This window comes from Pagrus pagrus (genome assembly GCF_965226575.1).
Source record: "Pagrus pagrus genome assembly, chromosome: 18".
Lineage (NCBI taxonomy): Eukaryota > Metazoa > Chordata > Actinopteri > Spariformes > Sparidae > Pagrus > Pagrus pagrus.
Genome location: NC_140202.1, coordinates 12860266 through 12879598, shown reverse-complemented (window position 1 = coordinate 12879598; position 19333 = coordinate 12860266). Strand labels below are relative to the sequence as shown.

General features: G+C 42.4%; 1 protein-coding gene across 1 annotated transcript; it reads right to left on the bottom strand.

Moving 5' to 3' along the window:
- Nucleotides 1–9312: 9312 nt before the first annotated feature.
- On the bottom strand, nt 9313–17875 carry LOC311273505 (synapse differentiation-inducing gene protein 1-like). The gene is made up of 4 exons (XM_084380612.1): nt 17365–17875; nt 14292–14772; nt 11085–11222; nt 9313–10381 (listed from the first exon to the last, which is right to left on the bottom strand). Exons 2-4 carry the CDS (start codon nt 14715–14717, stop codon nt 10223–10225), a joined length of 723 nt encoding a protein of 240 aa, XP_084236738.1. The 5' UTR covers nt 14718–14772; nt 17365–17875; the 3' UTR covers nt 9313–10222.
- Nucleotides 17876–19333: the final 1458 nt, after the last annotated feature.

The window sequence follows — 19333 nt, the reverse complement described above, 5'->3', positions numbered from 1 at the left end:
ATGTACCAAAGTGGCATCAAAAGTAATGGCCTGGTAATAAATGTACCAAACGTACAATTAATATGTATTTACATGTATGTAAATTGTTTATAATACAGCATCTTACTGATGATGATCAGTGTTTTTTAACTGAATGCCCATTATAAATTAATAAAGTGTGGTGGAGTGAAATGAAACACTTAAGTAAAGTACAAGTACCTCAAAACTGTACTTAAGTAGCTACAGTACTTGAGTAAATGTACTTTATGACTTTCCACTGCTGACTGACCGACATTGGTGTTCCTCACAGGCTGAATTACAGTGACTTAACTTTTCATATAGTGCCATCATCATGTCAACATCTCCATTTGTCCAATGAGTTAACCAAAACAAAAAACAAATGACAGACTCATCAGCCTCGGCTGTACTTTGTGTTTAGTGCTAATTTGCACGCTAGCATGCTAACACAGTAAACTAAAATGGTGAACATGGCAAATAGCCTATTACAGGCCTGCTGAACACCAGCATGTTAGCATTGTTACTGTAAGCAGTGTTAGAGAGTAACTAGTTACATGTAACTGAGTTAGGTGATTAACTTACAATATAAATGTAATTCTAATCCATTAAGTTAACGAGAAAAAATATATATTTAAATGGGCTCTGTGAAAGTTGTGTGTTGTCTTGGAAGCTGGACGTCAGTTTATGTTAGCGGACCCCATTTCTGAACTAATGTTAGCTATTGTTGCTCTCTGTTAGCAGAGCAGAGAGAGGCACTCGAGGACGTAAATAAAGTCTCATCCTTTGAACTGTCACAGGAAATCTGACCCGAGTCTTCACAAAGAACTTAAAGCATTAAACAAATTCAACAAACTGTCCACAGGCTTGTATAGACAACCGAGAGGTCTCATTTAATATGTCATGTTATAATCCACTCACAAATGGACAATAAAAAAGTGATAAATACATGTAAATTGCTACAAGAGCCCCTTTAACTTACATTTATTCCCAGCGCTGACTTTAGCATGTTAGCATTTAGCTCAAAGTGCAGCTTTAGGACAGCTAGCACCAGAAAGGATTCTTGGTCTTGTTTACGTGTGAGTCCCTCCTACACCAAAACCTTATTAAAAGTTAAAGTATTAAGTATTTTCCGGCAGCAGTATTTCCAAAAGTATCTTTAAACTCAAGCAAATTGGAACATTTTGATTTAATCTTAAATTTCAGGCAAATGAAACACATTTTAAGAAGCAAAAATTACAAGAAATATGATTTTTCAGATCCTCTTCTAAAGTGGAATTCTCAAGGAATTCTCTGAGGCTGCGTGACTGAAATCATGTGCAACAGACCGAGCCCTCACCTCCACAGACCCTCAACCCAATTCAGTTATTGAGGCCAAGACATATACAGAGTGAGGATTATTCCTCTAAAGTGCAAAGCTATTTAATCCTTTGAGAGTGGGAGGCTATGATAGATCAGATTTGCTGAAGATCAAGCTGTTTACATTGGATATGAAGAGGTAATTCACAGTATCCCTTATGATGGACAGTCTGCCTGCTGAAGACCATCATAAGATCATCTCAATCCATGCAAAGTGAGATCAGAGGGATGCTTATGGGGAGATTTCCACTAATGCAATATTAACATTCAATTGCGTTTTGATAGGGGTGAGAGCTGTTTTGATTTCAGTGGTGAGATTAAGTCCACGCAGATCATTTTGGGAAGGCTCCTGGCTCCTGTTGCATGCTGAGTTGAGATGAAACACAAGATGCAGTGAGACTGAAGAGAAGCCAAATGTGGTGTTGTTCTGCCCTCTGCTGCATGGAGCTGTCAGTGCAGCTGAAGCCAGGGCATACCTCAGTGTAATATAGAGCTGGTTGTTATAATTAATCCTGGATATTCAATTAAATCTAAATAAAGACATGAAAAGAGCCTGACTTTGCTACTTGCATGTTTTTAGTTAAATTACTGCCTAAATATGATGAATGAATATAATCTGTCCAAGTACTACCTTACCCTAATTACAGCCAGAAGTGAACAAACTGAACCTAAATGCTTTAACTCTAAAACTACAGAAATAAAATCATAATAAAGTATCGAGCTGATGGAGAATGATCAGTTATTTTCAGGTCTTTTAAGCCTAATTTCTGTTCTCCAGTTTCTCTCCATGAGAATTAATTTCCTTCTTCAGTACTCATATGCATTTTGGCCCCATGGCTGCTTAAGGCGGAATTTTAATTATATAGTTGAGCAAACAATCTCACAACCATTAATGTCCATTAATAAACACTCTGCAGCATTTTAAAGGGGCTTCTGATTAAAATGTCTTCCCCGAAACTACATAGTGCACCTTTAACAATCTCCTTCTCATCACGAGCCTGAATCAGAAAGAGAGAGAACCTTATGGAGCAACAACTGACTTTGAAAGTACTTCAAATATACAACTGAGCTGTCAGGTAGTGGTAAAGAGATAAAATAAAATGTACTTTACTTTAAAATGCCGGTCTGACATAAGCAGACAAAGACTGTGTGATTTGGTTGAAATCTCTTTAAAAAGTATAAGTAAAAGTAAGTAAATAGATCTGGCGCTGAGATTGTTATATCTTGTTTTCTTAACTCTTAAATACAAGCTGTTGCTTGTGTAATCCCGGGTAAAATAGTCTTGAGCATACATTGAAATCAAGTTTATTGCACACAAACGCATATAAAAAAAACACACAAACAAATATAATGCCTAAAGAACATGCACATATTCATTCATTCATTCCTTCAAACCTTTATTTATGATACACTGTCACAATACAAAGCTGCTGCAGTGCTGTAGCCAATGGAAGATCCAAATAAATCAACTAAACTATTTAAGCCTTGAAAATCTTTGAGGTTCAGGAACATTTCAAAGAACAATACTCAATGAAAACACACTGACGTTAAGTGTTTTTGTTATTGTATACTATGCGATAAATACACATACAAGCATACACAAACTGTACGTGTGTGCATGGGTTTTAGAGTATGTGTGTACTTAATTGTATTTATGAACAATGAGTGTGAGAAGTTACAATATGTAGACTGTGATGTGTGTGTGAATGTGTGGACTGTTGATCTACACATGCAAACAGCACATTCTTTAACATAAAGCATGTTAATCACACACAGATATATGTGGGACATATAATTACATAATCACAAACACTTTATGTTGATGTATGTGTACATGTGTGCATGCATTTTCAAGTGCTTCATTAATTATGTTAATGTTTTAGCTTGTTTGTCATCATGTTTTTAATGCAGGTAATCTAGAAATCTAGAGCACCTAATATTGAAAACAGTGCAACATTTCATCCACATGGTGGCAGTCTTGAGCTTCATCCAGAATCAGAACCTTCTGTAAAAAGATGCTCCTGTGAATTAGCTAACAGGTTCACAATCACATCTTTCCTCTAATACAGTCAATACAAGAAAATCTTGATGCTGAAACATCTCGCACGTCTTGACATTGATCCATATTTGTCCTGATGAAAAAAGGCTTACATTACAAGCCTTTGAGCAGACATCTGATCTGATATCTTGATCAATATTTGTCATCTCTCGTCACTCCTGTGGTGCTCTCAGTGATGATGCTGTCTGCTGTGGGTTAATGGAGACTGGATTGATGCTGCGGCTAAATGATCTGTCCTGGCTGGGGGCTGATTTCATCTCCCAGGTTCTTTTTTTCCCCCTCCAAAACCATCCTGGTTGATCACACAGAGCCAACCAGGTTTTTTTCCACTGGATATAAGTCTTCATCTTACTACTGCAAACTGAAACAAAATCAATATTCAGAATATGTGCAAGATATAAGCTTTATTTGTGAAATAATCCAGCTGCTCATTTGTTGATGTCTGTGGCCTATTGAATCCTAGAAGAAACAGGGAAGTTAAATAATGGAAGGTAAACAGCATTTTATTTCAACTGCTGACCTCTTGGCATTTCATTTAGCATTACAGCTTTAAAATTAATGACTCCATAATGTACAATCCCTTAAAAATGCATGCAATTTATTTCCTTTTTCAAAAAAGAAAAGGCACTGACAGTTCTTTAAATACTGTATTATGCATTAGGATTATGGGGTGATGGAGTTCTGTGTCCCTGGATAACCTTTGCTGTCTCTGCTCAGCTTTATGGACCGTGACTCCTCTCTGTCACTCGCTGCCTTGTCTAGTAATAGACATCGGTTATCTCTTGAAGTCGGACTTGACTGCTTGTCCCAAAAGATTTATGATGTGTGGCACAACCCCAGCAGCCGTCCACTGCTGCCACCCTGCAGCCTCCGCTGCTCGGTATTTTCAGCAGGCCATCTGTGGGAAGTTTCAGATGCCAGCTCCAGTCATACGAGCAGACTTTGACTGTGTTGGCCTGCCTTTTACTTTCATGTAATCTTACTGGCTTTTTATTTCTTCCTGCTCGAACATTTCATGTCGACGTCACCCCTCCCTGTGAAGTGTCAGCCACTCGGTTTGCAATTAAAACCCATCACATCTCCGTTAGAAGCCTCTGCTGGCACAAGACAGCAGATTTGAGGAATGCTTAGAGCAAAAAAAAAAAAGAGGAAGAAAAAGTGTCCAGTCTGGACTTATCAAGAGAGGAGAAACACGAGCAGATAAAACAGACAGTGCTGCTTGTTGCTCGAGAGTGATAAGTGAAGCCAGAAGATGAGGCTGTGAGGCCCTTATCAGTCCAGAGTGTGTCCTGGCACAGAGAGAGGCATGTTGCTGTGCGACAAAGGTGTGAGGCCAGATAAGCATGTATGTGTGAAATGCTTCAAAGATGAGCTTAACTCTGATATTAAAGTGGGGTTTGAGAAGAAGAGAGAAGAAGGGAGGGGGAGGCAGTGAGAGAGGGAAGGAGGGAGGGTGATGGGTTCACAGAAATGGATGCTGACATCTGTTGTGCTGTAGGGATGTCTTCATTTCCTCATGCACACTATGGAGGGACGTGCTGGGAATATAGATTTGTCCTGTTCAAAATCCTACTGTGAAAGTACAGTATGTGCTACATGTACATAAAGAACAGAAAGATTCTTATCTTAATACATCAACACATCGGTAACATTTCACTGTTGTAGCTGGTTGAGGTGGAGCCAGTTTGAACTCCAGTGGTTCTCAACCAGGGGTCGAGCTTCTCCAACTGGTCCCAAAATAAATATGAGGGTTTGTCTTGTCAGATGATTCATAGAGAGGTAAGAAGAAGAAAGAAAGTTCCTCTTGTATTCATCCTTTATATTTGCCTTTTTGGTGAAATATTGGAGGGTTTGCCCTCTTTGGACTTCAAGCGGTCTTTTTTTATAATCAAACAATCTTTAAGTTTAGAGGAAAATCAGTTACTAGTGACACTGCTAACTGCTAACCTCAAGAAACAGTTCACCCAAAAATAAAAATTCTGTCATTATCTAGTCGCCCTCATGCCGATGGAGAGGCTGGAGCTTTTCTCTCCAGAAGCCCAGAGATCCCAAATTGATTGAAAATACGTTCTTTAGACCCTTTTTAAATCCAAAATCATATCATTTTGTATTGCTGCTTAGCTAAAAGCATTAGTGTGTACCACTTCTGAAGTGGGTGTACAAGCACCCAGGGTTTAAATAACATGTTTTCAAATCAACTTGGGTTCCGGAGACTTGGTTTATGTTGGACAAGCTGTGTGAAGCCACTATATGCTTTTTTTTCTATTGTTTTTTTAAAAACAAGTCCCCATCTGCTTCAGATGTTTAGGAGAGTGCCACTATGCTGTTTTGCTGCGAAGCTCCATAAATGTTTTGTGGACCTTGAAACTTTACCCAACTTTCCATCTGCATGTGGGAGAACTGTCCCTTTAAGAGGGTCAAAAGGTTGGCGAATGTGAAATTAATGATGTGGAGCTGAAAGTGCATTATTTCCCTCTGAAACGTGGTGATGTTAAAGTATAAAGTAGCATAAAATAGAAGTACTTAAGTAAAATACATGTAGATCCACCACTTAAGCTAAGAGCTATTAGACTGAATCCTTTGAGATTACCATCAGAGGGATGCAAATTAATAATAGCTGGCATTATTATTTGATGAATATGCTATTATTCAGACAGCAGATGAACAGAATCATTATGCAACTGCTTGTGAGACTGTAGCTTTTCATCAGCTCCACAGTGGACTATCCTTTTTTTTTTTACTGCATTAAGACTAAGTTGCCAAAATATATCTCAAATATAAAAGGACCCTGGCAGCAGACTGATTGAAGCCCCAAAATAAAAAAAAAACACATTCATATTCCTCTGTAGATTTGCTCAATTATATATTTGCTTTGTGCAAGTATCTTTCTGTTTTGGAAGAGGCATATTGACATAGATTCTTGAGACGGACATAAATCTTCTAGGAGGTGTTAGATTTGAAATTAATCCACCCATACGGAGGCTTTTTGGGGAGCCGGAGCTTATCCCAGCCGCGTGAGAGGAGGGGTACACTATTGATGGGTCACAGGCTCATTAAAATACTGCAAAATCATCACACTGACAGCAGTAAAAAAGCTTCTGAATATGTTTGAATACCAGTGTCTGAAAATCCTGGGGTGTTGAAATGCTGAGCTAGTGCTGTTACAGAGTCATTACTATTCATATCTGTGTGCAAACTGTTGAAATCTCAAAGGACGTCCGCCGTGAGTTTAGTTCCATCCATCGAGACGCCATTGGTGCTGCTGTTGACCTAGAAAGTGTCCCTTGAATAATCAAATATACATAAAATACATCTGCCTGCATGGGAAATTATCTCTGGATGAACTTCAAACAGCATCCCAGTGTCTGTAATCTACCAAATGAACTATGTGGTTTTTGATTTAAGATCTGTCGCACAATACAGAGCCAAGAGCTTTTCCACTTTGAGAAGATAACCACCATTTCCCCAGTAGCTTCAAATTTCAGGTCACAGTCTGTACACTCCTCCTTCACATCCTCCCATTGTGTTTTTTTGTTGAAAATTAGTCTGTTGAATGCTCTTTTTTGAGTATTACGCTTTTCATGAGGGAAATTCCTCGATTCTTTTCTTTTCAGATATTGTTTATGCGCCTATGTCCATGACCGGTGACAGGTATTTCATCACAGCGACGACAAGAATCTGAAAATGCCTCTCTGTGGCATGAACAGTCGATAGCATCATGCTCCTTATTAATGCAGCACTCAGCTCTAATGTCTTTTTGTCTTTCCCTTTCATTCTGTTTCTTATCCATGTTGTGTACAGCCCATTCATCATTGTTTTTCCACTACAAATGTGCTTCTCACTTTCGCTCTCATGTGCAACAACCCATTCATTTTCTTTTTTTCGCCATTTGCTCGATGTGACGGGTCAGGATGTGACTTTTGGTTAATTTTAGATACCAGGATTATATTTAGAAACACTACTGACTAATTATATTTTAAAAACACAGACCTTTAATACGCACACCGAAACCGGACATGTAAATTTTGCAGGAGATCAGATTCAACCTGCTGCAGCCTCTTGGAAAGTTTTTAACCATATGGGGGTGGATGACTAATAAAATCAGTTTGCTTCTGGTGGTCTGAGCTAGCTATGGATGCTGTGAGTGACTGAGCGAGCGGGCGTGGGTGAAGCTTCCTATCTATTGAGGGAGAGAAAACACATGCAGCGCTGCGCTCGCTTTGCAGAGTGAGCCCACTTCAGCACCCCATACAGCTCCCATTGATGAGAGCAGCACTTTTCGCCTCCGTCTCCCCCATCGAGCCACATGCATTAAGAGAAGCTGCAAAAGAGAAAATGGACAAATATAGGAGAGGGTCAGGCTGTGCAGGACTTGCTTACCTTGCCATCTGCTCCATTTCTCCTGGTGCCGTGAATGATAAGGCTTGGATGGAGCAAGTCCCCTCTCTTGCGCTTCTTGGGCTCAGTATGTGATCAGTGCTGTCTGCGAGTTGAACCTGAGGGCCACTGAGTGGTTTAGGATACCGTGGCCCTGGAGGCTAATGTTCTGATTAGATGGCAGGTGGGGCCTGATGGTCCTTCCAAGTCCCGGCGGGAGAATAAAGTGCTGCTCTCATTTTGTTCTGACACCCTGACTTGAGAAAACAGGCATTGTTCCTGACACTCACAGCAGTCTGGCAGCGAAAGTCACCTCGAGGATAGACAGTGAGTGATGCCAAAAGACGCTGAAGAGCCATGCCAGTTACGGCCGAGGCTGCAGTCAATATAACGCCCTGTGATCTGACAGCCTTCTCTAACCACACAATCCATGACTTGTTTAGTGGTTCCCAATCTTTGTTGTCTGATTTTGCTACCCTGACAGCCCCATTAGTCGAGCTCAATTACCCCTTCATCGACCCAATCCATCATGTCCTAAACATATTCTTACTGTATGGATTATAAACTGGATGCTATAACACTATTAACAAGGCTATGTAAAAGTGAATTTTGCTGCAGTGTTATTTTATACAATTACATTTCCAGTGTAGGTTTAAGCTAACTGATGCCCGAAGCAGGGACTGCCCATTTTTTGCCTATATTCTGAGAAATGTCCAAAAAGACCCAGCCTTGATTGGCAAGTGATCATTGCTTGTTTAGAGTTTGGTTAGGTGGTTGGTTAGTTGGTCAGGGTTAGAAAAAAATGTCACAGTCAGAGCCAATCAGAGATAGTGTAGTAGCAGAGGCATTAACCTATAAGAGAGGAGACAAACCACTTTGATTTTAAGTAGAAATATCTTAATCTCCGGGGATAGCCGTTGTATGACACATATCCTGACCTCCCTCCCCTTGGCCTACTTAATAAGATCATATCACGCTAATGCACAGGATTACCAAGAAAGGTGAGGTTTTCCAAATATTAGACATTAAACGTAGAAGTGCTGTGGTTGAATGAGCTGACGTCACGGCACGCTGGACTGAGCTGGAAAAGAAGCTGGTGTAATGAAATCATGTGAACATGCAAAAGAAAAAAAAAAAAATTTATTTGAATGATTATTCTGTGCTTGCAGTGACCACTGAAAGTGAAGTGATAGCCCTCTCCCATTCATTCAGATAGGCGTACTTGAACTGTTTCTACTTTTGAGTAACTTGCGTATTTTGACTGGTAAAATGTTTAGGCTACGTTTAGCTATCCCACAAACCTAACTTATCCATTAGCCTACTTTTAGTTATTTAGTTTCAGCCAAGTTTTTAAACTGTTTATTTATAACTTTGCTTCTCTGCTTGCTTGCTGAGGAGCAACTCTCATTTGCAGCATATCCTGTCTGTGTGTTACTACTCACCGGTTGATGGACAGTTTATCTGTGGGAATCAGCATCACACCAATCATTATTTGGCTGTTTATTTTCCTCCTTCACAGAAATATGGGACTGTTTTCCTTTAAAAAATCTCATTTAAGACTAGTTGGTCTTTACACATACCTCCCCTGGCAACTACAGAAGTACCTCGTAGACTTACCCTGATTTGGAAGGCAGACAGAAGCCCACCTCTCAAAGAGACAATGAATACGAGCATGAGAGATTTTCCCGAGCATGTTTCATTATTCATGCCAAATGTATTTATTGACTAATTTTACAGTACACAATAAACACAAATAGCCTAACCCTCTTGAGCACCGCTCAGCATCTGTGTGTACACTGTGAAAATCACCTTTATTCCCTTTCCATAAGGGAGTCCACTTCTCTCCGTTTACTGCACCAGCTTCCAGGATATTCCTCACATAAGCAATCACATAAAAACTGGCCACTGGCTGACTGTTTGTCCAAGGAATCATAAAGTTGACAATACACAATCTGCAATAGTATTGACAGAGAAACACCTACTATGAAGGTAAAATAAAACTGCTGTAAACGGCTATTGTGGTAAAAGGTAGGTAGTTCTTTACTGCTATGAGCTCAGTTTTTGTCTAACATATAAGTACAGCACGGCCTTAGTCATCTTTCTCGGGGCGGATTTCTTCTGCATGTGGTGGTGGAATACCTTGGTGGGAGTGTTGAATCCCAGAAGTAACGATTCAGTCTGGATCAATATGCAGTCCGAGTAATACTTCATCCACACATCTTGTTTTTTCTCCTTTTTTTCTCTCTTTCTCTTTCTGTTCAAGTCTTTTCTCTTCATATAGATTCTTCTTTTCACAGCAGCACAGGCGCACGCCTTCAGGAGAGGTGAAGAGATCTATCCAGCCTAGTCTTTTCCCTTCCTCCCATCTTGCCTCCTCTTTTTTTTCTTTTTTTTTTTATCTCTATCTTCCCCCCAAGCAAACTGGTCCCAGTGCTATACATGTCCAGGCTTGGACAGGTAGGCTATGAGGGCAACAACCACCCCCACATACATCCCTGTTCCAACGGTGATGGAAAGGGCAGCCAGGAATAGGGCTCTTCTGGAGCTCATTCCTGCTCTGGAGAAGTCTCCCTTAGCGATGGCCTTGCCAGTCTGACAAAACAAAGCAGAGAGTGAAATGAGCCGGTGTGTTACTCATCAGCACTGAGTGTATGAGTAGGTGTTAAGCCACAGTTAAAAGAGAGAAAACAAGAAATGCTCTCGGGGAGCCATTAGTTACCATGGCAATTAGGTCATTATCCCTCTGACAGTGACAAATGTGTTGTTTGGGTGTTTTGGTTTCCTATCATAAAAATGAACCTGGCCTTTATTTATTCTTCTGACACATTATTTTCTGCTCCGGTATAATTGTCCCTGCAATTACTGCGGAGGATGTTGCAAACCCACTAAGATATGCCGTACTTTGTTTGAGGGTGCGCAGCGTGAGCTAAATGTTTCCTGACCAGAAAGATACTGACACTAGAGGATGTCAAGGTGCTGCAGTAATTACAAATGTGGTCTCAGCTATGGATGCAACAACCTGAAATAATGTAATTGCAGTGCACCGCTCGCACAGAACACACCACGGACCGAAACCTCAATGTTAATGGTTTCCTAAAGTGAATACGAACGACTGACAAGTGGGCCGAACCTGCTGAATTTACGTAGTCAATCATCTGTAACAACTGCAAAGGAGGGTCGCAGGGTGGAAAATAGGCTTCGGTAGTACCGAGTCTGAGTGCTTGTGCTCGCTGACCTTAAATAGAATGCAGTGTAATCAGAGTTAATGACAGGCTTGAGGTCTCTGGGTCTTTACCTTGTGAGAGTAGTAAAAGGCAACGATGCCCAAGGGCCAGAAGCAGCAGAGCATGGAGAAGATGGCTAGGCCCAGGTAGTCCCGGGGGGGCAGCACGATGAAGTTGTCCTCACTCTCGCTGTCGCTGGAGCTGTCACTCTGGAAGACAGCGGGTTGATGAAGAATAATTAAATGTCAGAAAAAGAGCGGATGATGCACTTTTCACATGACTACGTGTGCTACAATTTGTGAGGCAAACCGCACATTTGCATTTGTGATCTTGATTGACACACAGATAATAATAAACGGAGTGAGGTTGACATGTGTAGATAGTCAGGTGGATTTTGCACATCTTCTCGGTGGCCAGGTCAGTGTATCTGCCCTTGTTGCACCATCGCCCAGGACAGGATGTGCTCAGCCAGCCAGAGAGGATTTGGTGCCTCTGTCAACACCCATGAGCGGCCTGACAGATAACACAGGATTAACGGATTGTTCCATCATTGCACAGTGACAGGGGAAACGGCAAGAAGACAGTGTCATTTATGTGCTAAATTGCTTCTACAGCATGAGCTAGACCTCCACCATCTCTCCTCGATACACCTGCCGTCTTACGGGGCAGCGAGTGTTCAACAAGCTCCCAATACTGCACCTCGATACTCTCAACTCAGGGCCACAGGGGCTGATGAATGATAGATTCGAACGCCACTCAGACACTACATTGGCACATCGCGCCTGCAGCGAGGATGGCAATGTGAATGCATGGGTGACCTTTAAGAGGACGCTGCCTTATACTTCCCTCAGCTGTCCCAGAGACGGAGTGGATGTTTGTCTAAATAAATAGCCCCCATGAGCAGCAGGTTTCATTTGTTAGTCTTGCTGCCTGCAGGGATCAATCAAAGCGGGGAAAAGGAAGGAACAAAATAGAAATCGATATGTAAGGCAGGAACTGGACCAACCATTTTAGAGGTAATTACAGAACAGTCAGGAAGGCAGACAGAGAAGAAAAGGACCATACTTGTGTGCTGACATCCATTTTTGACCATGTTGTGTACAATTTTCCCTTTTAAGCTCTAATCTGATCTTCAGTTACCAAACCACGGGGGCGGCTGTTTTTGGGGGTGTTCCTGTCTGGAGACCTTATTGGGATGGTAGGGAGTAGTTTAGGACCGCAGCTCTATACTATCCAAACAGTTTCCAAACCACGGCCAATAAAAGATTATGAAGCTCTCTGTTATCTGCTTTATGAACACTGTCCACCTGGACAGCCGGGTGTGATCCATCAAAACAGCAGCTGGTCATAACCAAGTAATCTGACATCACATGAATAAACCGGTGGGAACAAACAGCAGTAATCTCCTTTTATCTTTGTAGCGAGACCTGATAACAGTTGTGAGTGACTGGTGCATTCAGTCCTACTGACAATCTGCCTGACACCGAGTGCGGCCGGTTGGGGACACACTCCCAGTCTGGTCTGATGCCAGTATAACTGATGGGGCTCCTTGCCTTTAACAACCCTGTCACAGCTCTCTCTGAGGCCTCGTTTGAGCCTGGAGGGGACAGTCGACTCTACAGCAGGGCACACACGGACCCCTTCACCCTGTTACCCAGGGCAATCACAGAGGCACTGTCCATGTGCTCTTGTTAAGTTGTTACCTGCTATTTATTTTTTCTTCATCACACAGCTGTCAAAAATCTGCTGATATACACTAGCTCTGCACTGTTTTTGTGCTGGTCTAACAATGGATGAGGCACCATGGAAGCTCAGTCACCAGAATAAAATTTGAGCATTTTACGTCTAACCCTTACCCTAACCCTCGGGTGTTTAACCCTGACCACAACCACGAAAACGTTCATATTTTCACATGTCATTCGTATCATATCAACGTTTTTATAAAAGCGGTGTTACAGCGAGGAGAGACTGTGTGAAACAGCTGGATATTTTCAAGGAGGTAAGCCAAAACATGATCTTTCCGAACCCCGATCAAGATGTTTTTGTGTCCAAACCTAACCAGACCATCACAATATAAAATTAAAAAATTGAAGTAACGAGTAAAAAACTGCATCAGCTGACAAACGATACACTGTTTTATGGGTGAAAACTGCCACAGACTATATCCAGGAATTTTAGGATGTGTATGAAACCCTCATCAGCTCTACCCTATCCTTATTCCTAATCTTCATGGCTCTATAAGTCCTCTAAATTGAATTAGTCCTCCCTGCATCAACACACATCTAGCACAGCCCGTGTGTCTTTTTGGGATTCTCAAAACACTGAAGAACACAAAAATACAGACACACAGGATGGGAGAGTGAAGAAACGCAGGTGCTGGGCAAAGACTCTCATATTCCAGCTAAAAAAGCCAACTTTCATCTGTGCACTGTTCATCAGATTCATTTGCTCTTTTGAATTGACGTGGAATAACTTTAGCTCTGGGCACACCTGCTCCGACAGCCATGCATCAGCCGAGCCCCGCTTAATACCCTCGCAGCACGGCATTACTTATGGCATTAATGGCAGTCGGTGCCACGTCTCTATCTATCTGCCAGGCCTCCGAGTGACAAGCGCTGGCTCGATCATCAGCCCAGTTAGGTCGCAATACTTCTTCCTCTGCCAGCTCGGAGCCCTGGGTACTTCACAAGCATGCCTGGATGAAATTAGATTTCTTCTGAAAAGACTTCTGCTCTTTTTCTGTCACGCTTCCCTTTGGAGAGTGAAGTTTTATATCTAAAAGAACAATAGCCTGGGTAGATGAACTCAGATGTGTCGTTTTCTTCGAATGTGATTATGAAACTAAAGCGTACAATTACCCTGCGCTGGATTTGAAAGACTCTGGTAAATTGACCATTTAGAGAACAGAGAGAAAAATGAGCGTGAATCACACTGGCAGTCTATTAAAATGAAATAATGAAATAATAACACTTTAAACGCCGTGACTCACTTTCTGCTGAAAGATGGCTCTGACAGCTACGAGTAAGTGTTGTAACGCCTTTAACTTCATATAGCAACTCAATATTCTAATTACTCTGTCAAACACTGCCAAATGGCTCTTACTTGCATCAATTTGCGCTTTACTGTGTGTAGTTATGGTGATTATTTCCACATAGCTCATAGCAAGAGTGAGAAACCTGAAGCATACTTATTTCGTTAGGCTACAATTGAAACACAGACTGCTTGTACATCTCCAAATGAACCATAACTGAAGCACTGCAATGATATTTTCCTCTCACCTCGTACTCAGGTCCCTGCTCCTCCTCCACATCGTACGACACCGTCTGGATCTTCACATCCTTCTCCCCCTGTATGCTGTCCAGAGGATTTTCTGCGGAAACTCCATCCAACACAGCGTCCTTACTCTCCGTGAAAGTGGTCTCAAAGCTCTCGCTCTTGGAGTCCTTGCTGTGAAGACTGACGTCGTCCTTGTACAGGATGAAATTGGGCCTGTAGAAGGCCTCCACAGCTAGATGCAGGGAGGTGGCATCCAGATACTGTTGAGTCTTATGCTTGCCATTAGTGTCAGTGTAGTAGTAGCCGATGAGGCTGTCCTGGTAAGGCTGGCTCGGGTAGTCACACTGGTAGCCCTGGTAGTCGTTGTGCACCACGTGTCTGCTGGTTTTGTCTAGCAGGGGGTTCTGGAGCTCGCTCAGGCTCTCCATGACGGCAGCTTCAAACGTCTAGTGGGTCAGTCCAAAAGATTTGGCAGTCTGGTACCTGGAAAGTTAAATACAATCAAATGTGTTTAATAAAAACCTTTAAGGGGCAGTTATCCCCCCCCAAAATACATATTTTACCTCCTACTTGTGGTGCTATTTATCCATCTAGATCGTTTCGATGTGAGTTGCAGAGTTTCGGAGATATCAGCCATAGAGATGTGTGCCTTCTATCAAACATAATGGAACTAGACGGCACTATGGTTAACTACATGTTTAAATAAAAAAACAGCAATATCTCTTTCCGGAAATCATGACTGGGTTCTTTACGTTGGAATGGATGTTAAGCAAAACATCCACGAGAGGGCAGCTTAGAGTTGAGAGTTGCTGACAACAACAAACGGTGGACGAGGTTGGGATAATATACCTCAAAAGTCAGGGCAGCGTTGTAGACTGCGTAGAGAGGCCATTGAATACATCACAACATGTGGACAGAGACTCTGTTAGAGTACACACTTTACTGTAAATTGATCGAACACTTAGTTGTGAAGTTGGAGTTAGAATTGTTCGCCCGTAAAGACAAACTAGTGAGCAGATGAGTCACCGTCTTCTTCTGTGCTGCGATACGGGTGGTGTAGTTTGGCAAAAACAAAATAGTTCCTACATGAAACTGCTCCCAGCAAGCTCTGTGAATTATGTGGAGTAACCGGGTCATGATTTCTGGAAAGCGACATTGCCGCTGAGTTTTTCAAATGTATTTTTTCGGCGCCCTAGGCACCACAAGCCGAGTGCCATCTAGTTCGGTTATATTGGAGAGAAGGCAGTCATCTCTGCAACTCACACCAAAACAATCTAGATGGAAAAATAGCACTACAGGCGAGAGGAAAATGTATTTTTGATTTTGGGGTGAACCGTCCCTTTAAAAAACACGAATAATAAGCAGTTCAATCAAATCTTGGTAAATTCTTGGGGGAATACAGTTATGTAGCTATGCAGTCAGACCCAAGATTGGGTTTTTTAGTAACGTAATAATCTAGGACATGAATTCTGTGCAGGAGAGGTTTCATCTTGCCCGGCAATCAGCATTCCTCTCGCAAGCTCTTGCCAGTCTGAGCCATAAAATCACCATCTGCTGCATGTTCAACTGTTGCATCTCACACCCCCTGATTCACACAAACATATAGGGGAAACGTATATTCCACATAGCACGGCTGCCTATATCGAAAACCAGGGAAGGGCTGGCAGGTGCTGCTGTACTTTGTACTGCATACTGATCACTGCGACTGTGTGTGAACCGGCCTCCCTGACTCCTCCTTAATGCTTTCAGAATAGTGATACAGGTGATTTTGAGATCAGTTAAAACATTTGGGGCTTATGTACTAAAAGGAAACACGGTAGCAATGTCAGGAGAGGCCGTCACTTAGGCAACGAGTCCGCCAATGAGATGTGATCCGAGTGTGTGAGTAAGCAATACATTATTTTGTTTTGCAAAGCCAGTACCGATGGTCGATCCCTTCAGGCCAACAAAGACCTCATCCATCCAATTAATCCTGCGTCTTACAGTGTGTTTGATGATGAAATAAGATAATGAGATAATAACAGCTGAGCTGCGGTTGCATCATATTTTAGAATTAGTGGCAAATCAAGTCATTTCATGCTTTTATGTTGAAAGAGCTGTAGTGAGAGATAAGCCACAGGGTAAAGAAAAATGAAAGATTTTCCCCGCATTAGAAAAAAAAACAGGTTGATCTGTGATATTTGGGAGTTGACTGAGTTGCACAGACCTGGACAAAATAACACGAACGCCCAAAAATGGGTTGCCACCTAAAGCAACAACGTTAAAAAACAAAAACATCACAAAGCAGGTTTTCATTGCAGAGCACTGTCTTTCTTTGCGTTATACTACCCACATCTGCAATGATTTCCTGGACTAAGAGTAGACATGCAGATCAACAGCAGACCTTTGCCCTCTGTGACCCCTTTGAGACCAAGACTCATGCAGGCGCAGTAGGTTTCAGAGCTGCTTGACGTAGAGAAGCACGAGTAATGTGGGCCAGTGGCTGAATCTGAGTCCACATATCCAACGCTGTGTGTCCCGCGTTCTCCATCCATTCTCACATGCTTCTGAGGCTGAGCCACTCTCCAGATAACAGGGAATTCCATTACACACTACATTAGACAACAAAAACCACATCCCACATCCACAAATAATTCATCTGACACGAGAAGATGTGCACTTAGCACATGTGAGTGTGTGCTCAGACTCCACAATTATTAATGATCATGAGCACATTCCCCTTCTCTTACAGCTGGTCGTGTAGAGTGTATGCCAGCCTCTATATCTCCCTCACACACACACACACACACACACACACACACACACTCAATCTTCATTATTTTGATGACATCACACCTTTCTCTCCCTCTCTCTCTCTTCTTTAATGTTTTTTTAACCTCAAATAAAACTGCAAATACTTCCAAATTTTATAGAGCTGGTCATGAGAGAAATCTCGCTATTTTTTTTAAATTATTTATTTATTTATTACTGTTTTGCTCTTTCTTTATCATAGAGGCATCTCATATCTACCCAGAAACAAAAGGCTGAGGATATTTTTCTATGTTGGTCGCAAAACATCTGCGAAAATCCTCTTACCTGTGGTGGAAAATCCTCCCGCAGCTTTGTTCAGCATCGTTCCTCGGCGCAACTGACTCGATGGAGACGGACGGACGGACGGACGGAGCCACCACCTTTCTACTTCACATGATCAGTTTTTTGGGGGGGGGCAGAACTGCCACCGCAGCAGCGCAACATATGGCATCCGCTTGAAAAGGTAAACTTATTCCGTGTGTGCGAGAATGGACTTTGCTCGCCGCTGAGCTCTGCCCGCCATGGCACCGCTGCTGCGTCTGACAGGTAGATTTTACGCACAGTATCACACTGAGCTCGGGCTCCAAAACAACTCCGGCTGAGAGGCTGAGCTGACTCCAGCTAACTGATTGGCTGAGTGAGGCGCGCAGCAAACTCTAACACCGACCACGGATTTGACATTTCCAAACTCTTCTTGCCTTGCCTTGCCTGGGCGTCTTCCTCCCTCCCGGTGTCTCATGTGCCACCCTCTGGCATTCCCACTTTGCAGACTTAAATAATTACATAGCTTGGCCTCCTTGAACAGCTGATGTTATCCCTTCCCACTGAGAACGCCCACTTAATGTGGAAAACACACAACAAGCTCTCCTTCTGCCGCATGAATTTTTAGGATCCCCCCTCTTCACATAATTCCAGCTTTTATTCTGTTTCACAAAATGTGCCACTTTACATAAATTTCCTCATCCCTTGTCTCTTGCAGTGTGCTCTGAATTGCTTCCAAATACAGCAGAGGAATAAGCCACTATTAAATTCATTGCACATTTATATTTGATTAATATTTTAGACAAATCCCATGCATTTATCATGAGCCTGCCAATTTTGCTTGCGCCTTTTAACCCCACTCTGCTAAGCTGCTTATGAATCCATGCCATCGTTCATCATTGTAAACACTGTTTACATAAAATTAATAAAGATGCATTTCCCATGCAAGCACTTGGGTGACATAATGGATTGCACACAGCCCAACCAAGCCTAATTTATTTTGATCCCACTGGAGAATAATAATGACATAACTACAGTATTTAGCGGGCCACCGTCTGTGCATTGGACACATGTAAAAACACACTAAAACAGTGCCTGCCTATAATGCTATGCCAAGAACTAAAAAGACTGATATACAGCTTCTGAAGCCTGGACACATATCTTATTCAGAAGGAGCACTCTGTTCCACAGGCTCATAAAAATGTCTGGAGTTAATAATGTGCAAGCCCAGGCTCTGTCACTTTCACTGGGAGATGCATTAAGGTGCTGATGGACACTTTATGGGCGAAACATGGGGCTGCATTTATAAGACTGGGCACACATGAGCTGCGTCCCTCCCAGAGTCACCTTGTGTTCACATGCACGAGGCGACGTGGCATAACAGCCCCGCGCCGCCTCCGTGATGGATGCCACTCCCTCAGGAGACGAGTATATTAGAAGAGGGGGGCGAGGTGGAGACCAGAACCTACAACCGATTATTCTTCTTTCTCTCTCTCTCTTTCAATCAGCATTCACAGCAGGATCCAGAGCAATGTTTTCTAATGAAGATCTGCGTCAAAATGGCACAGGAACGTCCACAGCCACCACACCTCCAGATCAGAAATGTGGCACCATGAAGGCGTGACCGGTATAGCTCAGTAGTGCCACATTAAGCATAGTTTATGAGAAGGGAAGATTTCTCCTCGGACCGGGCTTTTGCCAGCTTTTTCTCTAGATGGACTGTGAATATTTATGGTCGTCGCTGTGCCCCCTTCTTCTGCTCCATTTTCCGCTCTATATTTAGGCATTGTGTCACTATAGAGCAGATGCACCATTTGTCAAGCATTTTCTCATCCGAGTCTTGCAATTTCGGGGGAAACAAAAACATTATTAGAGCTGAATATGCAGGTATTCATGTGGGGCTGATTGACAGACGGCAACACGAAGGCAGAAAATGTTCTTATTGACGTTCCTCCACCCCTGCTTGATATCGCAGTCAACCCCTGACACCGTG